Here is a 17663-nt window from a genome sequence, read left to right as displayed (position 1 = left end):
ATTTTGGACCGAGTTCACCTCCCTCCCGAGGAGAAGAGTGGTCCACGACATAACCAAAGGCAAGCGTACGTGTCCCTTAGCGTTGAATAAAATTAAAGTGTATATAGAAGAGTGAGATTATGATATGGATATGACGGAATGATTAATGTGACTTCTACTTCTACACCCAATAAATGCTTTGATTGTGAAATTCTTGTGGGCCTAACTTACCAGATGTAACACAATGAGTAAAGTTCAATTCTTTTTTTTTCTCCATTGGGATATACACAAATTATATATATGCTCTTTAAAGATGATGTTATAACATGACTCATAATTAAAAATTAATGAAGACTTAGACTCAATATAATTAATAATAAATTATTACAAAACATTTAAAGTTTTGACCTTATATTTTAAACTTGCCAACTCACTAAAATTTGCATCTACCAAATAGGGATCTCAGATCAATGGGGTAGGGGAAGGGACTATACTCCCCGGCCCGTCCCTGTCGGGAAAGAAATTTTGTTATTCCATCCCTTTTCCCCACGTTCATCCCCATGGGAAATTTTCGGGGATGGCGATCCCTATTCCCGATCAACCCTATAGTCAAATTTGTATTTAATATTTAAGTAAAAAAATTAGATATTTAATTCTTAATTTAAACTAGCAAATTCAAATATTAGCCTAGTATGTACTAAATCTTTAATTTTTCATAACTTCATCAATATATATAATTTAATATACCGGAAATGGGACGGGAACGGGTATTCTCATCCCTAGAGAATGGATACAACTCTCCGTTCCTATTCTCGTTCCCTGAATTTTGTTCTCGTTGTATTGTCCAAAGATGTAATACACCAAGTATTAACAAATAACAAACGCCAACTAACCGTTTTAATTTGCCGGTTATGAAGTTGATGTTGCATGATAAGCCTAATTATCGAATACCGCAAATTGTTGCACAAAGGCGCTCACACAATAGGAATTGACTCAACTCATCAATACCTTACTTGTAAACAACAAATAATGTGTACTTGTTCAGAGTTTGATTATCTAACCATTACATATTATATGACACATATTTAATTTCATGAGTTATATTACTTCACAAATGGTACAACATTAATTTGGTATAAATCACATTTTTATATGATATATAGTCTCAAGGATTTTTATGAGCTCATAAATATAGAGAGAGGCCGGGGTAGTTAATATAATGTTTCTAATTTAATGTTATAGTGTATCAATTAGTATTGGTGTTTCTTGAATCATATATAACTTAAAAAGTTTTAATTAATTCACAATGCTCTTATTGTGCACCTGATAAGTTGATACTAATAACCTAAAAACTTTTAATTTTTATTCATTTTTGTGTGCATCCAATTCAACTGAAACTAGTATCAATCGACACCTTAAAATTTTCATTTATAAAGAAGAATTTCAATTCAATACTTATTTTTGTGTCAAATCCATTGTTGAAATATATATATATATATATTGGTTTTATAGTATTTTGGTTTTATGAAATGGGACAGAAAAATAAAGAAGTGCATGCATGCCACGTACAGCATAATCACTTAATTAAGTTTGGGGTGTGAAAGCAATGTATAGATGGAAGAATGTGAGATTCTTAATGATCGAAAATAAGTTGTTTGTTGGGCAGATGAGGGATGTGATGAAAGCAGTTTAATGTGATGCAACTTTGAATTATATATACATATACACATATACTATGTAGCTGTAACCTGCAAAGAGTAATCGTGGTTACAGCCATGCATGCATAATGCACGTCATTCTCAATTTACAGTAAATTATTATAAAAACACGTTTTTTTTTCTCGATTTGGAATTTGTGTTCATAAAAAAGTAGGCACGATTTTCATCAAGTTTGTGTTGATCGTTACAAACATGCAAAATTTGTGTTCGTAATGTTGGGTTTTGTTCATAAGCATCTTTAGAAGAGCTCCCGTACGTTAAAGTTATATATATGAATGAAAAAATTAAATTTTAAACTTGAATTGTAAATGATAAACCCTAAGCACCAAAAAGTCAATTCTTAAACAAAACGACGAAGTCATAATAAACTTTAAAATCCAAACCCTAAGTGCACTATACTTTCATATTCTGCAAAATGTAATTTTTAATACAATTGAGTGCAGTGCCCTTTTTAACAATATAAGTACATTTTTAGATAATCTTGAGAACTGCATGCATCGCATAGTGTTAAAAGTTGATCGAATTGTATGGCAAAATTGGTGGATAATTACAAAAATGACACTTCATTTTTTAAAAATTTCATCAGAACCTTGCGATTTTTCTAGATGTATAAAGTTAAGATTGATTTTTTTTTTTTTTTTGATAGCTTGTTCTCATATGATCCTCTATTACACTTTTAGTTGTCAAGTTAATATATAGGGGATTATTTCTTTAAAAAAAAAAAAGGATATTATTAGAATTCAAATGCAATGTTTCTCAATTAATTAAGTAACAAAAATTCTAGACAGGCTGAGCTCGAAAATAATGATTTTTAAATGGTGGTTGAGTTGATGACTAATTAATAAGGTTAGTGCCTTAGTGGTGAATGGTGTTTAATGTTATGCATGTACTATGATAGTTATAATACATTTAGGTATTTTTAGTTCTCACTATTCTATATTATATATTATACATTTTATGATTTTAACATTATCGTTCTTTAAAGACTATATATATAAAATAAAGTTTTTATTTTTAATTCTCACCATACTCATCTATATAACTATTATATATTTAGCATCATATGCATGCAGGGACGAATTTAAAAACTATTTTGAAAAGAAAAAATAATAAAACCCAATCATAAACTTAAAAAATAATAATTAATTGCCTTTTAATGGGCGCTCGAATAGGTAAATTATGACTGTTGTAGTTGAAAGATCATAGATTTGATTCTTGATAAAAGTCTCTCGATTAAATCTGTCACACTGACTGCTATTTTCATCATCATCCAAAAAATGTATGGACCATCCATGTTCCTGCTTTGAATTCTTTCATGAAAAGATCAAAATTGATTTGGCTTCTATTCGGATAATTTGGCAAATATCAAACTCAGCTAATTGTCAAATATCTCCATTATTATGTTTATAAACAAAATTATGAAAAGTTTTATAATATAATGTCAAAAATATATGTAAATAATGCTATAAATAAAAAAAAATTCGTGATTTTTATAAGAAAATGATAATAATTACTCCAAACTTAGTTTTGGTGCGAAGATGGAGGGGTAAATATTTGTACACTAGTGCTACAGGGTGAAATTCGTACATCATTTTATTGGCACTCATACATTTAAACCATGCATCCTACAACTGTGCTAATAAAACAAAACTTATAAACTTATTTTGTATTAATTGACCAATTGAGTTGTACCAGAGGAGAATATAATGTTTCTTTCTATTATGTTATGATTGACTGTCACTTAAATTTAATGATATTTATGATTTTTATTGTAAACTACTTTTCAAAAATAAATTTCTGCTGTGTCATCAGCTCATGATAAATCAACTTCACCAATTAGTTGATAACAAATACTCAATAGTTTGTCCAATAAACAGTGCTATGAAGTACCAATATGTGGAGATATGAGGACCATTGATTGTGAATCTAAGAACACATATGTGTATAATACTTACCAGGGGAAAAGGATTGAAGCTAGAAAGAGTACGCAAGGAATCAAGCACGTACTTTTATTAATTGTGATGATAAAACATTCATAATTACAAGACAATTACAAACCCGGTCTAATGAAACATTTACAAAATTATCTAGCTACCGTACTGAGGAGGCGTTGCCCCCACACCCCCAACCCATTTAGCGAACTCTGATCTATTTGAATTCAAATCACATAAACGTCGGTTCGTTGTCGCTCTATTCCACTTCACTTTACCCACTATACATTGCAACACTTATCATATCTCAGTAACAAATGAGACATACACAAGAAACCCTATTTTTACGTGTCGAAAAAATAGAGTATATGGAGTAATGTACTGTCTTTATGGCCTGTTTGGTTGGATGTAGTTTGGGGGGAATTGTAATTCATTGAATTGCAATTCAGTGAATTTCCAAACTACAATGTTTGGTTGGAGGGAATTGCAATTCCGCAGAATTGCAATTCCCTCCAAATGATGAATTACAATTCATGGGGTACCCCCATGAATTGCAATTCGGTGGAGATGAGGGGCAATTTGTTGGTGTAAAGACAATTTTGCCCCTCCTCCCATACCCTTTGTTTTTTTTAAAAAAAAAATATTGAAAGAATTATTATTATTATTATTATTATTATTATTTTGAAAGAACTATTATTATTATTATTATTATTATTATTTTGAAAGAACTATTATTATTATTATTATTTTGAAAGAATTATTATTATTATTACTATTACTACTACTACTACTACTATTACTACAACATCTACCACAACATAAGGGCATTTTAGTCTTTTTGTTGCTTCTTACCTTTCAATTTCCTATACTCCTATTTCTGCATACCAAACACTGTAATTTCAATTCTTACTTTATTCATTGAATTGCAATTCCACCAAATTACAATTCTTTTACCCCTAATTCCCTCCTCTCAACCAAACGTCTTAGTGTTGTCTAATCTTCCCCTATGAAATATCAAATCCCATTAAAAGTTTAGAAAATGGCATTGGCATTAGTACAGGATGATTGATTTAGAAAGAGTAATATTAATTGGTTTGATGTTACATGTTTTTATTAGTTGCTCGTGAAATTTTAAAAGATACGTTTTTATTAATTTAATAATCAGTTAATTAATATATGTTTTGTTGAGATTATACCAAACATTCTATCAAGGGGATGCATTTAGTTAAGACTTTTGTTATGATTAACGTTTAATTTTCTTCAAACCGATCTCCATCAAGTTAGGTACGATAATGGTTGAGTTTTGGACCTTAGGTAGGGGATTAAGTGATTAACACAATAACACTAGGTTATTAGATGATAAGTCGTATATGGAAAATACTACTTAATGAGGAAATTTTTTTCTGTCACTCAATTTTCTGATGTTCACAATTTTCTGAATGAATAAAGAATATTGGAAGTCCATGTTTTATTGTAGAACTCAGTATGTAACAACTAAATGTGCATTCCTGGTTTAAAAAAATTAAAATAGTAAATACTAATCTTTAAGCAATAAAAAGTGAACCTATAAACCAAAAAAAACTCAGTCATAAACTCTAAAATCTAAACTTTAAGTGCAATGCACTTTCACATTTTTACAAGTACAAAATTTTAATACTAAACGTGCATTTTGTAACAACTAAATGTGCATTTTTAAAAAGTTCTAAGGACATAGTATAGTATGTATGTATTCTAAATTGCATTGTAAAGTTAATGATAATTACGAAAATATCACCGCATTTAAAAAAAAAAAATTTGATCTAACCTGTTCGATATATATATATATATATATATATAATTTCATGTTAGCACATTAAGGAGCCATATATAAGAGAGTGAATGAGTGATACAGCATCGTTTCCGGAAACAGGTGAGGATAATAAATGTACCAAGGAAAACCAACCTTCAATTGGGACCCACTACTCGTTTCTTTGGGGACCAGTGAAATATTGGACTACCCTGAAAATATTATTTGTAATTTCAAATTTTAATCTTAACTTTTACTTACATTTACAAACTTTTGATGTTGACATTTTTATGGGAGCTCTCAGATGAAGATAATAATTCATTGTCACAACCAGAAGTATAAGTAAGAGAATAAAAATAGGGAGTCCATGAAATACAACTTACTGAGGAATGCCACGTAGGACAATGAATCGAATTGAATAATGTGAAATAAGTTTGGGACAGATATGAAATATGATCGAGTATTATTCATTCGAGTGGTTTTAAATGTATGCATTTAAAACCACAACATATACAACACATCTGCTCATTTAATCATTTTTTAAATGTATGCATTTAAAAAATGATTAAATGAGCAGATGTGTTGTATGTTGCATTCTTGCCTTCGTGTTGAAATTATTAATTAAAAATGACATTTGAAGTGGATAATAAGTGTATAAGGATAAATCATCACATGTTCTAATAAAATTTTGTTACTGACAAAAAAATTACGATCGGACGCAGTGATTAATCTCTTCGCTGGATTGTAGGCTGTTCCATACCCAAAGCCAATGATCAAACTCTTGACCTTTAGTTAAGGGTAAATGAGTCTTTTCCACTCAACCACACCTTCCTGGTTAAAATTATGGAGTATGATATAGCTTTATCATGACAAAAGGAAGTAAAAAATAAGAGTACACTAAGAATGTGTTTGGAAACCCAGAAAATGATTTCCGAAAATCATTTTCCGGATTTTAGGTGTTTGGATGCTCATGGAAAATTCAGTCAACGGAAAACAATTTCCGTTGACTAGGGAAAATCAAGCCATTTTTAGGGAAAATGACTTCCGCCAAAATTTAGCGGAAGTCATTTTCCGGACCAAGGCTCTCGCTCCCAAACCAAGGCTGGCTGGTTTCCAGCTTGAGTTCAAGGCCTAGCGCGTCAAATTCCCGGTAGACGTCGTCGGCTCCGTCATCGTTTCCTGCTTGATTTGCTCGTCGCTGACTGGTTTCCTGCTTGATTTGCTGCAATTCGTCGACCCCATCGACCACCAAAACCGCCATTTCCTCCCGATTCAAACTGCCATCCCTATTCACAGCAATTCGTCAACACCGTCATCGTATGTACGTTACATGCCGTAGAATGTGAGACCCTTCTTGAATTGCTGGAATATTCACTTCACCTTCTCAAATTTGCTGCTCCCCTCGTCGACATTTCTGGTTTTGAACAACAATTCAAAATCCCAGATTCCAGTCCCAAATTTGAAAACAAAAAATTGATAACAAAGGGAGGTCGAAATCCAATTGAAGATTGAATCTGGAATCTGTGAATGATGGTTTTGCAATGGAATTGGAAACAGAGACAAAGGGCCTGTGGAAATGGATTCACCTAGGATTGCAAATGGGGTTAGAAATATGGAATAATTATAAATATTTTTATATATTTATATTATAAATATTAAAATATTTTTATAAATATTTTTATATTCTAAATAAAATATTTAAAATGTTTAATTATACAATTTTACTTATTTTCCAGAAAATGAACCAAAACACACAAAAACAGTTTTCCATTGTGTAGCTAAACACGAGAAATGAAAATGTTTTCCGGAAAATGACTCATTTTTCAAAAAACATTTTCCGGAAGTCATTTTCCGGGTTTTCAAACGGACCCTAAGTGTACTTAAGGGATACAAACGATACTCATTTTCCAAAAAACATTTTTCGGAAGTCATTTTTCGGGTTTTCAAACGGACCCTAAGTGTACTTAAGGGATACAAACGAATTTGTAATAAAGGTGTGGGGTTTGTACATGCAAAGGTCTTTGACTTATAACATGCTGTAATTTTAATGAGGTACAATAATTCAAGTCGCCGACGATGTTGTTTACAATGGTACATATATTTAGTGAAACATTTATTCCAATGGAAAATGGTAAGTAGTGCAAGTAAAAGTGTTACTACGTATTCCAATTTTATTGGAGAAAAAAGGGGAATGAATTTAAAAATATGAATCACTTTTATCTGGATCAATTAGAATATGTCATGTCAACAAAGAATAAGAATTGTCCGCATGGACATCTCAACTTGTCACAGGGGTGAAATTTGGGAGCAAAGACCATATATCGAGTCTCACCAGCCCTAGTGAGGGGGCTCTTTGTATACACTCTCGCATGTGGTTCGATGAAATAATAATATTGATCATATCATTAATCTAAAAAATATATAATATTGGATGAGAGGTTCAGGAACTATATGTGTATATTCAATAACAATCGTTATACTGTGGACCATGGGTCATGATTGATACTGCAATTGCGCGGAATATAAGCCGTTTCATCCGTCTAGAACTGCACTTGTGTTAAACGGATGAACGGCCTCTGTTCCGTACCATGGTCTACAATACATTGTGGACCATGATCCACGGTATAATTTGCGATTCAATAATCACGTACATCACTAGAAGATTACAAAGAGAATAAATACTATGTACAAAGAGATATATACCAAGTAGAGTCCATTGTCAAAAAAAAAAAGAAAAAGTAGAGTCCTGAAATAAATACTATACTAATAATTGGCGAAGGAATTTTATTTATTTATTCTTTTAAGTGTTTTGCACTCACATGGCATGACTTGTTGATATATATATGGAAAAGATTTACATGGTAGAGTTTGTGACGGATTAGTGTTTAACTCATTTACTTGATGCTTGTAAACTAATTTAATAGGTTCACGTACATCGAGAAAATAAAGGAATGGGGGAAGAACAAAATAAATAAATGGGATAACTATGGATAACTAACTCCAGTTCACTTGATTGAAAAGTTGATTTGATAATTTATCAGTTTTCTTAATTTGAATCGCTCTATTAATTTTTTAATTTAAGTTGATCAATTATAGATAATTTGTTTATCTTTTTTTTATGTCTTTTATCGACTAAAATTAAAAGGTGAACTTAGGTCCACTTACCTAATATGCAAACCAAGAGTATCAAGTTTTTAGAATATACAGTGGCCATGTATGGTGAACAACTTGTGTTGGTGCGTGGTTAGTAACTAGCTTTTCTTTAGAACGAGTAAATACCAATTTTGGTCCTACGACTATTACAAAATGATAATTTTAGTCCATGTGTTTAATTTCTATCAATTTTGGTCCCACGACTATTGTTTTAGTACCAATTTTGGTCCCACGATTACTGTTTTAGTAACAAAATTCATCGCACCGGTCACCCATACGTTTAAAACTTGCCAAAATCTAAAATTTTTAAAGGTATTTTCGTCATTTTCAACTCAATATCCTAATTTGAGCATGAATAGAGATATTTAAGCCTTAAGATCGATCACAATTCACAGTTCTCCTCTTTAAATTAAGGTAAAATGAGGAGAAAAACTGCAAATTGTGATCGATCTTATGACTTAAATCTATTTATTCATGCTCAAATTGGGATATTGAGTTGAAAATGATAAAAATACTTTTAATAATTTTAAATTTTTGCACGTTTTAAACGGATGGGTGACCGACGCGATGAATTTTGGCACTAAAACAATAGTCGTGTGACCAAAATTGGTAGAAATTAAACATGTGGACCAAAATTGTCATTTTGCTAATAGTCGTGGGACCAAAATTGGTATTTGCTCCTTTAGAAACACTAAAATTGAAAATATTGCTTTGAGTAGTGCTTTCAATAATTAGTGTTTTAGTTAAAAAAAAAAAAAAAGTTCTACTACATGGACTCATAGTTTTTATTCTTTTATTTTTATTCTTGATGTGTCAAACAATGATAAGTTATATTAATCATGTCCAAAACAACCTTTTATATTTAAAATAAATTTAATTTCTTTAATAAAATTAAAATAATTTATCTATAAGTATGAATAAGATAAGATATTGTATGTTCTCTTCTAATTTAACCAGAGATCTCTAGTTCAAGTTTTAAGAATGTTACCTTAATATTTATCTGAAAGTACATTGATAAGATATTACAGACATGAATCTTAAGAATGCAACTACGCACCATATCATCCATGCTCATGAATGAATTCAAATAGTAGATTCAGATTCAATTTTCACTATTTTTACCCGGATTTTAATCCATCCCCAACAGTTCAACGATCGATCATATGGTACCTACGTGATAGAGGTAGCAATGTAGGTCCAAACAAGTGAACAACAGACACGTCTAAACAAGGAAAATATTGTGTAATCTTACTTTATACTCCCAATTTTTATTTCCACACACAAAATCTTGATGTAGACATTTGTATTGTGACTCCATAAAAAAATAACTTATCAGAACCGACCACATCATAGAATAAAATTGAGAGAATAAGATTTGAGAGTATACGTAATAAAACTCTCTAAACAATGGAGATTCAGGCGGACATAAACAAAAACAAAAATAAATACAAAAAACATAGTGTACTCTTAGAGAATTGAATGATTATTCATTATTGTACTCTTACAATCCCCCTTCTAGCTCAACTGCCTCCACCCCAATAATTCTTGCTCAACACCTGGCAACTTCCCCAATACTTCGAACTCATTGACATGTTTTGGTATCAATTGTTTATATTAAGTGCGGACTATTACATTAAAAATTATAGTTAGTAACGAATGTGTATCATGATTTACTCGAACTTTTCTCGTCTTATAGAAAAGCATCACAAATTTTAAAAATGCAATACTTTTATAAAAAATGTAACACTACAACCGATAAATTAACTATTCATGTAAAACTACGATTTCACATAAAATTTTACTTAGGCCAAGAGTAATATTACCCAAATGAAAAAGGTTAATTATATGGTTGATATGAAGTTTTCATTCCATGTGGGTGAGGTATATTTTGCCACGGGTAAAACGGACACGTGTCTACATCCCAGTGGGGACTGGGTATAATCGTCCAAACAACATTTATAGCATAGGGTGATATGGTTCAGTTTTTCTATCTATAAAATGCTGCATGTACGCGTGGCTTTGCTCTGAAAAAGCACAACAAAGTAAACTAACAGTGCAATACAAGACAACATCAAGAGCATTGTACTAGCAAAGATGGCTTCCAGGCCCGGCATCCTCACGGAATGGCCATGGACATGGCTGGGGAACTTCAAGGTATTCATCATTTTCTACTTTATTCATTAAAAAAGCATAAAAGATTCAGTCTTTATCACATTAGAAGAATTCTGCAATGTACATTACCTCGATCTGTGTGTAACATGTTGTTGAGCAGTGTATAGTAGTACTGTATCCTTAATATGTGTTTACTACAAGGATATTGTTTGGTAGTATTTGGTTTATTTGGGGATTTTCTTTGTAGTTTCTTGATTAAAGGAAAGGAAAGGAATTCATTCTTCGAGGGCATCATGTAGCCCATGTTGTTGCTCGGGTTTCTAGTTCTCAGTCTGGTTCAGGAGTTTGGAGTTCGTCTCCTTCTCCTTGTATTTGGCGTATACTTATTCATGGGGTTAACTGGAGGCAACTCTAGTCGAGTTAGTTGGACAGTGGCATGGTACATAACCACAAAGTTTCAAGTACGACTCACGGGGTGGGAGCTGTCATTGGCCTTCTTAGTTTGAATATGTCAACTATGGGTATATGGCTAACCTATACCGGTTTACCTGGTTCTTTACCGACTAGGGTCACAAAGCAGGTTTCACCACGATGTATCTTTGGGTAGTGGCCCCTAAATCAAAGAATGGGAGTTAAGAAAATGAGGAATTAACAACATTATTCTTGAAAGGAATTGTATATGAAGTGCTTTACTTTAGCAGCACAAAACATTTAGTTTATTGGAAAATGTAGTTGCCAAGTTGCAGATGTGGTATCATGATCATTTAGTTGATTGGGAAAGTTTTCACACCTTTGTGGAGCTATGAATCAATATTTAATATCTGTGGCAGTTAAAGCAGAGACAGGGTTCTGAAGCAAGAAGTGATAACAATGTTTTGTATGTTTTGTTGCAGTATGTGGTGTTGGCTCCTTTTGTGGCTCATTCAACATACAAATACCTGACAGAACCCACAAATGTGAGGGATCCTAACATCTTGCTGATTTTCCCCTTCTTGCTGCTAAGAATGCTCCATAACCAGCTATGGATTTCGCTCTCGCGCTACCGAACAGCCAAAGGGGACAACAGAATTGTTGATAAAGGCATTGAGTTTGAGCAAGTTGACAGAGAAAGAAATTGGTAATTAAGCTCTAAATGCTGTTCTTTGGTAATCTCAAGAGGCTGCAAATTCTTGATTCTTGAACATATATATGTGTTTTTGCTTGCAGGGATGATCAGATCATTCTAAATGGTCTGTTGTTCTACTGGGGTTACTATAAGTTACCCATGACTCATCATATGCCAATTTGGAGGACAGATGGGATTATACTTACTGCTTTGATTCATATTGGCCCTGTGGAGTTCCTCTACTATTGGCTCCACAGAGCCCTCCACCACCACTTCCTCTACTCCCGCTACCACTCCCACCATCATTCCTCCATCGTCACCGAGCCCATCACATGTAAGTCATTTCACCCAGAACGCACCTTCTGTGAGTTTTCCCGTAAATCAAAGTAACTGTTACTCGTTCCCAGTCTGAGTCTAATTTTTAGCAGGAAGACATGTATAACTACAAGTTTAATTTGTTAGGTGTTACATATGTCCTTGAATCTATAATGACAGGCAAAATCTGCACTACCATTTTACTATCAACATAAATGCAACAGTGACTACAGATCATATCAGATTCTTTTCAAGTACAAAACTTTACAGCTAAAATCTCCAAATAAATGATATGAAAATTGGGCACTCTGCAATTAAATTCTGCCAGTTGGTAGATGGGGGATGTGGCATAATGTGCAGCTTCAATTTATAAAGATTTTGTTCTCCAATAAAGCCTCTTACCCACCTGTTAAAAGGTCTCAATCACCCTCTTGAAATTAAGCCTGTTACATGGTAGATAGGCAATAAATTCTTTCTTAGCTTGCATTTTGGTGCAAGCTAAGAAAAGGGTCATTACTATTTTCGTCGTCGTTTTAGGTGAAATGAAATGTTTGGTGAGCATTAAAATGGAATTGCTAGGAAAGTACAGATTTACAGAAAACATTATTATGAGCTCCATAATTGATAATGAGCTAATTAAGACTTAATGAGCTAAACAAACATTTTTTGTTGTTTTTGCAGCTGTGATCCATCCATTTGCAGAACACATTGCATATTTTGTGCTCTTTGCCATCCCTCTGCTCACAACTGTTTTCACCGGGACTGCTTCAGTCGCGTCGTTTAGTTTTTACATCTTGTACATTGATGTCATGAACAACATGGGGCATTGCAACTTTGAGCTAATCCCCAGCTGGCTGTTTTCCATCTTTCCACCTCTCAAGTACATGATGTATACACCTTCGTAAGTTGTCTCACTTCCCATGTTACACCACACTTAGCTTTCCCTGTTATAATGCTGTTTAGGTATCTGTCTGAGGAATTGCCTTTACAGCTAGCTAGCATGTGTGTAGTAATGGCACTATGACATAGTGTGACTATGAGCAACAAAATGCAGGTAAAAGGAATTTAAGAAGTGCTCTCGGGTGGTAACTTGCACCCGAGGGTGCAAAATCAAGTTCTGACAGTTACGGTTTAGGGTGATTCTGGTTGACACCAGATACTGGTCTTCCCACCTGAATAACCGTTGAGTTATTCTGATTTAACTTATCTACAGTTCTTGTAGGATTGGGGTGTGGGGTGGGAGAGATTTTGTGTTTTTTACTTGGGGGAATTTAAAAAGGGAAAAAAGTGAATTTAGGGCACTTCAATTCCATTGCCTAAACTAGCTGAATCTACCCTCATCTAGTACAATTTTATTACCCAGGGTAGCTGAATCTACCCTCAACTACTACATGCTAATTAATTTAATGCTTCCTCCTAGGAAAACAAATAATTTGTCTTATCACCTACTTTTCAAACTAAGTCATCAAACTTTGATATTTCTCATTTAAAGGATGGGACACTTCATAACCCATAACATATACATGAACACAGAAAATGATAGCCTACTGACAGGCAATAAAGTTCATGCAACATAGTCTAATTTTATTTGTGGAAGGAAATGAAAATTAAAGCTAAGAAAGAAAATTGTGACCACCTTTTTTGGGGTCAATTAGAGCATGTCCCATCGGTGGTGGGGAGTAAAAACTTTAAAGAATCATTCCAAATCTCCCTAACCACCTGCCTCTTCCAAACCAAAACCCAAAAAAGTTCATTGGTTGCCTTTTCAAGTCCCTTTTCAAGTCCTGAAAGAGCAAGCTTGAGCCATGAACAAGGAAAATCTGTAGCCACTATCTGATGGTGTGCATTGGATAAACACCACTTTGTGATCCTAACCAGCAAATGGTCACAAAAAGATAAACCACCTAGGATAGGTTGTTCATAATTGACCAACTCAAACCAAGAAGGTCAATAACTCCGCCTTGTGACCCTAACCAGTAAAGGGTCACAAAAAGGTAAACCAACCTAGGATAGGTTGTTCATAACTGACCAGCTCAAACCAAGAAGGTCAATAACCCCGCCTTGTGACCCTAATCAGTAAAGGATCACAAAAAGGTAAACCAGTCTAGGATAGGTTGTTCATAACTAACCAGCTCAAACCAAGAAGGTCAAATGTTAGAAGTTGAACTTGTAATCTATTTCAAGAACTTAAAACCAACTAACTTTAAACTTGATGAAACAGGTACCATTCTCTGCACCACACTCAATTCAGAACAAACTATGCACTCTTCATGCCATTCTATGATTACATCTACAACACCATGGACATGTCTTCAGACACATTGTACCAGAAATCACTGCAGAGAGAGGCTGATTCTCCTGATGTGGTGCATCTAACTCACCTCATTTCCCCAGAGTCCATCTACCATCTCAGGATAGGCTTTGCATCTTTGGCCTCAAACCCTCAGTCCTCCAAGTGGTACTTATGGCTAATGTGGCCTGTCACAGTTTGGTCTATGATGATCACTTGGATTTATGGTCACACCTTTGTTGTTGAGAGAAATGTATTCAAGAATCTCAAGTTACAAACTTGGGCTATCCCCAAGTATCGAGTTCAAGTAAGAAACAATCTTGAGTTGTTTATCGTACCATTATATTATTAGTACTCATCTGTTGATCGACACTGATACATTTTGCATCCCGTGAGTGTTGACCGACATTGTAGACTTTCCCCTGCTTCATATATCTTACTACCAATTGCAATTTTGCAGTACTTCATGCAATGGCAAAAAGAGGCAATCGACAAATTGATTGAGGAAGCCATATTAGAAGCTGAGGAGAAAGGTGTCAAGGTCTTGAGCCTTGGGCTATTGAATCAGGCAAGTTTCAAAGAATTACTTGACCTTATAACCTACATGTGATAAAACCCATTTTGTGTTGGATAAAATGTTTAAAATTTATGAGGGCAATAACTATGTGCATCAAGATTGAAACTTGATCTGACGCAATCCCAATCAAGTTGGTTAGGTTGTTGGCTTAATTGCCACTGAGTTTTAAGTTCAACTCCCAATAGGAGTGACTTACTGACCTTCTTGGTTTGAACCAGTCAGCTATGAGCAATCTAAATTGGTTTACCTTTATTTGCAGGAGGAGTTGAATATGAACAGTGAGCTTTTCATAAGAAAGAACCCACAGCTAAAAGTGAAGGTGGTGGATGGAAGTAGTCTAGCAGTTGCAGTGGTCCTAAACTCCATTCCTAAAGGAACAACTCAAGTTGTGCTTAGAGGCAACCTGTCTAAGGTTGCCTGTTCAATTGCCCTTGCATTATGCCAACAAGGAACCCAGGTATCCTTAGAATCTATCTAACATGTGAAAATGTTTGCTGGACACAATTCAACCCCACAGTACAGTAATTTCTACCTTTTTTCTCTGGTTTTAGGTTGCTGTATTGGGTGAGGATGAGTATAAGAGGCTCAAGGCAAGGTTTAACCCAGAGGCAGCTACTAATTTGGTCCTTGCAAAATCTTATTCTGCAAAGGTTATAGCGGAATTCGAACTTAAAACTTTTTATCTACTTGAAAATGATGGAGTAATTAATAAAGGTTTCTTGATCATATCATGGAATTGAATATAACTATATGTTGAAAAAACCCTTTTTGCAGACATGGCTAGTTGGGGATGGACTGAGTGCAGATGATCAGATGAAAGCACCTAAAGGAACATTCTTCATTCCCTTTTCTCAGTTCCCTCCAAAGAAAGTGCGCAAAGATTGTCTCTACTTCAACACACCTGCCATGATTGTGCCTAAACACCTCGAGAACTTGGACTCTTGTGAGGTTAGACATGAATACACTTCGACTGCATTTACTTCAATTCTCCAGTTTTCCATTCTCCACAAAAATATACAATTTCTCCTGTTAGTTAACACACCATTCACTTCCCACAATTTCAACTTCTAAAGTCTATTATAATATTCCCACAAGCCTGGAGGTTAGAAATGAATATAATACACTTTGACTGCATTTACTTCAATTCTCCAGTTTTTCGTTCTCCACTCAAATGCATTTTCTATTTTTGTTTCTCCACAAAAATATGGAACTTCTCCTATTAGTAAATGCACCTATTCCCCACAACTTCAACTTCTGAAGTCTATTTCCACAAATTAGAGGTAGGACTGTCGAAATGAGCCGAAGCCCGCAGGCTAGCCCACACCTGGCCCGCCGTGGGGCAGGGCCATAACAAAAAGGCCCGCAAAATAGCGGGCCTAATGGGACAACTTTGAAGTCTATTCCCTCAAGTTGGAGGACTTCAATTCTCCAGTTTTCTATTCTCTACTCAAACAGTCAAAGGCATATTTTTTCGATTTCTCCGGTTAATAAACGCACCCTTCACTTCCCACTGGAGATTAACTTATATATCATGCAAGAACTGATAGAACCATATATTTCCTTGGTTGATATGACAGAATTGGCTGCCAAGAAGAGTGATGAGTGCATGGAGAGTTGCAGGGATTTTGCATGCTGTGGAGGGCTGGAATGTGCACGAGTGTGGGAACTCCATGTTTGACATTGAGAAAATCTGGCAAGCTAGTCTTCACCATGGCTTTCGCCCCTTCACACTGCCTGCAGCTACTGAGCCAAAGACCTAGCTAATTAGTATTAAATCCTGTTATAACAACAGCTAGCAATATATATAATTATATATATTAAGTATTTATATCTATATAGGTTAATATTAGTAGTGTGGGTCTTTGAAATGGCATGAAATACTATATATGTTGTGTGTTTTAGTATTCAGAATGTAATGATCATGGCTTCCTCTATTTGCAAAAAAGAGATGAACCTACGTACCTTATTAGTTATTATCAAATGGTTCTCTTCACTTTTGCATGGCACTGTACTCATAAACTTTGATTCTGATAAGCTTTAATCTTAATTGTGTTGCAGTGTCATGAATATGAATGGTAGCTTTTAGACACCACCATCAATATAATGCTTCTCTTGGCCTAAAACCTAGCTTGTAGTATGATTGAATTGGATTAATTAAAAGTGTTAAATTTATGCCCTAAGTTAAAACGGATAATGCAATTGAGCCTCCTATGTGAAAAAAGCTCCATTTAAATCATTTAAACCGGTTAAAATGTTCAATTAAGTCCAAAAATACCTATTTGGCATGTTGGTGCTTTCTAATATATGTTGACACATGTCTCTTTTTTTTAATTTTAAAATTTTAATATTTTTTGTAATTCATTATACAAATGCCAATTTTCAATTAATGATGATAGCTACAACTTTTAATACAAGCAAAATATTAACCGGTTTCGAGCTTAACTTCCAGAAAGAGTTATCTATTGTCTTTCTGGATTTGAGTTGATCAGTTAATGTTATAAACAACTTATGCTAAGGTCAAAAGAATATGAGTTGATCCAAAGTGAGGGGGCTTCTTGTGCGTAGTGAGCAAATGTTTAGTTGACATATTCCTAGATGCTTTGTCGGACTCGGATGTGAAAGACCCTTGAAATTAGGGATTCAACCTTTAGAGAAAAGAAAAGAATATGAGTTTCACTTAAAGCACATATTTAGGTA

The 17663-nt window shown here is 34.0% G+C and overlaps 1 protein-coding gene across 1 annotated transcript; it reads left to right on the top strand.

Moving 5' to 3' along the window:
- Window positions 1-10567: 10567 nt before the first annotated feature.
- LOC116017410 (very-long-chain aldehyde decarbonylase CER1-like) lies at window positions 10568-17013 on the top strand. Its single transcript, XM_031257994.1, has 10 exons — window positions 10568-10721; window positions 11573-11796; window positions 11886-12118; window positions 12781-13000; window positions 14321-14696; window positions 14850-14957; window positions 15226-15423; window positions 15518-15616; window positions 15741-15914; window positions 16544-17013. Exons 1-10 carry the CDS (start codon window positions 10662-10664, stop codon window positions 16724-16726), a joined length of 1875 nt encoding a protein of 624 aa, XP_031113854.1. The 5' UTR covers window positions 10568-10661; the 3' UTR covers window positions 16727-17013.
- Window positions 17014-17663: the final 650 nt, after the last annotated feature.

The sequence above is a fragment of the Ipomoea triloba genome, chromosome 4 (assembly GCF_003576645.1).
Source record: "Ipomoea triloba cultivar NCNSP0323 chromosome 4, ASM357664v1".
Taxonomy (NCBI): Eukaryota; Viridiplantae; Streptophyta; class Magnoliopsida; order Solanales; family Convolvulaceae; genus Ipomoea; species Ipomoea triloba.
The sequence above is the reverse complement of the archived record's forward strand: the minus strand, read 5'-3'. Positions and strand labels throughout refer to the sequence as shown.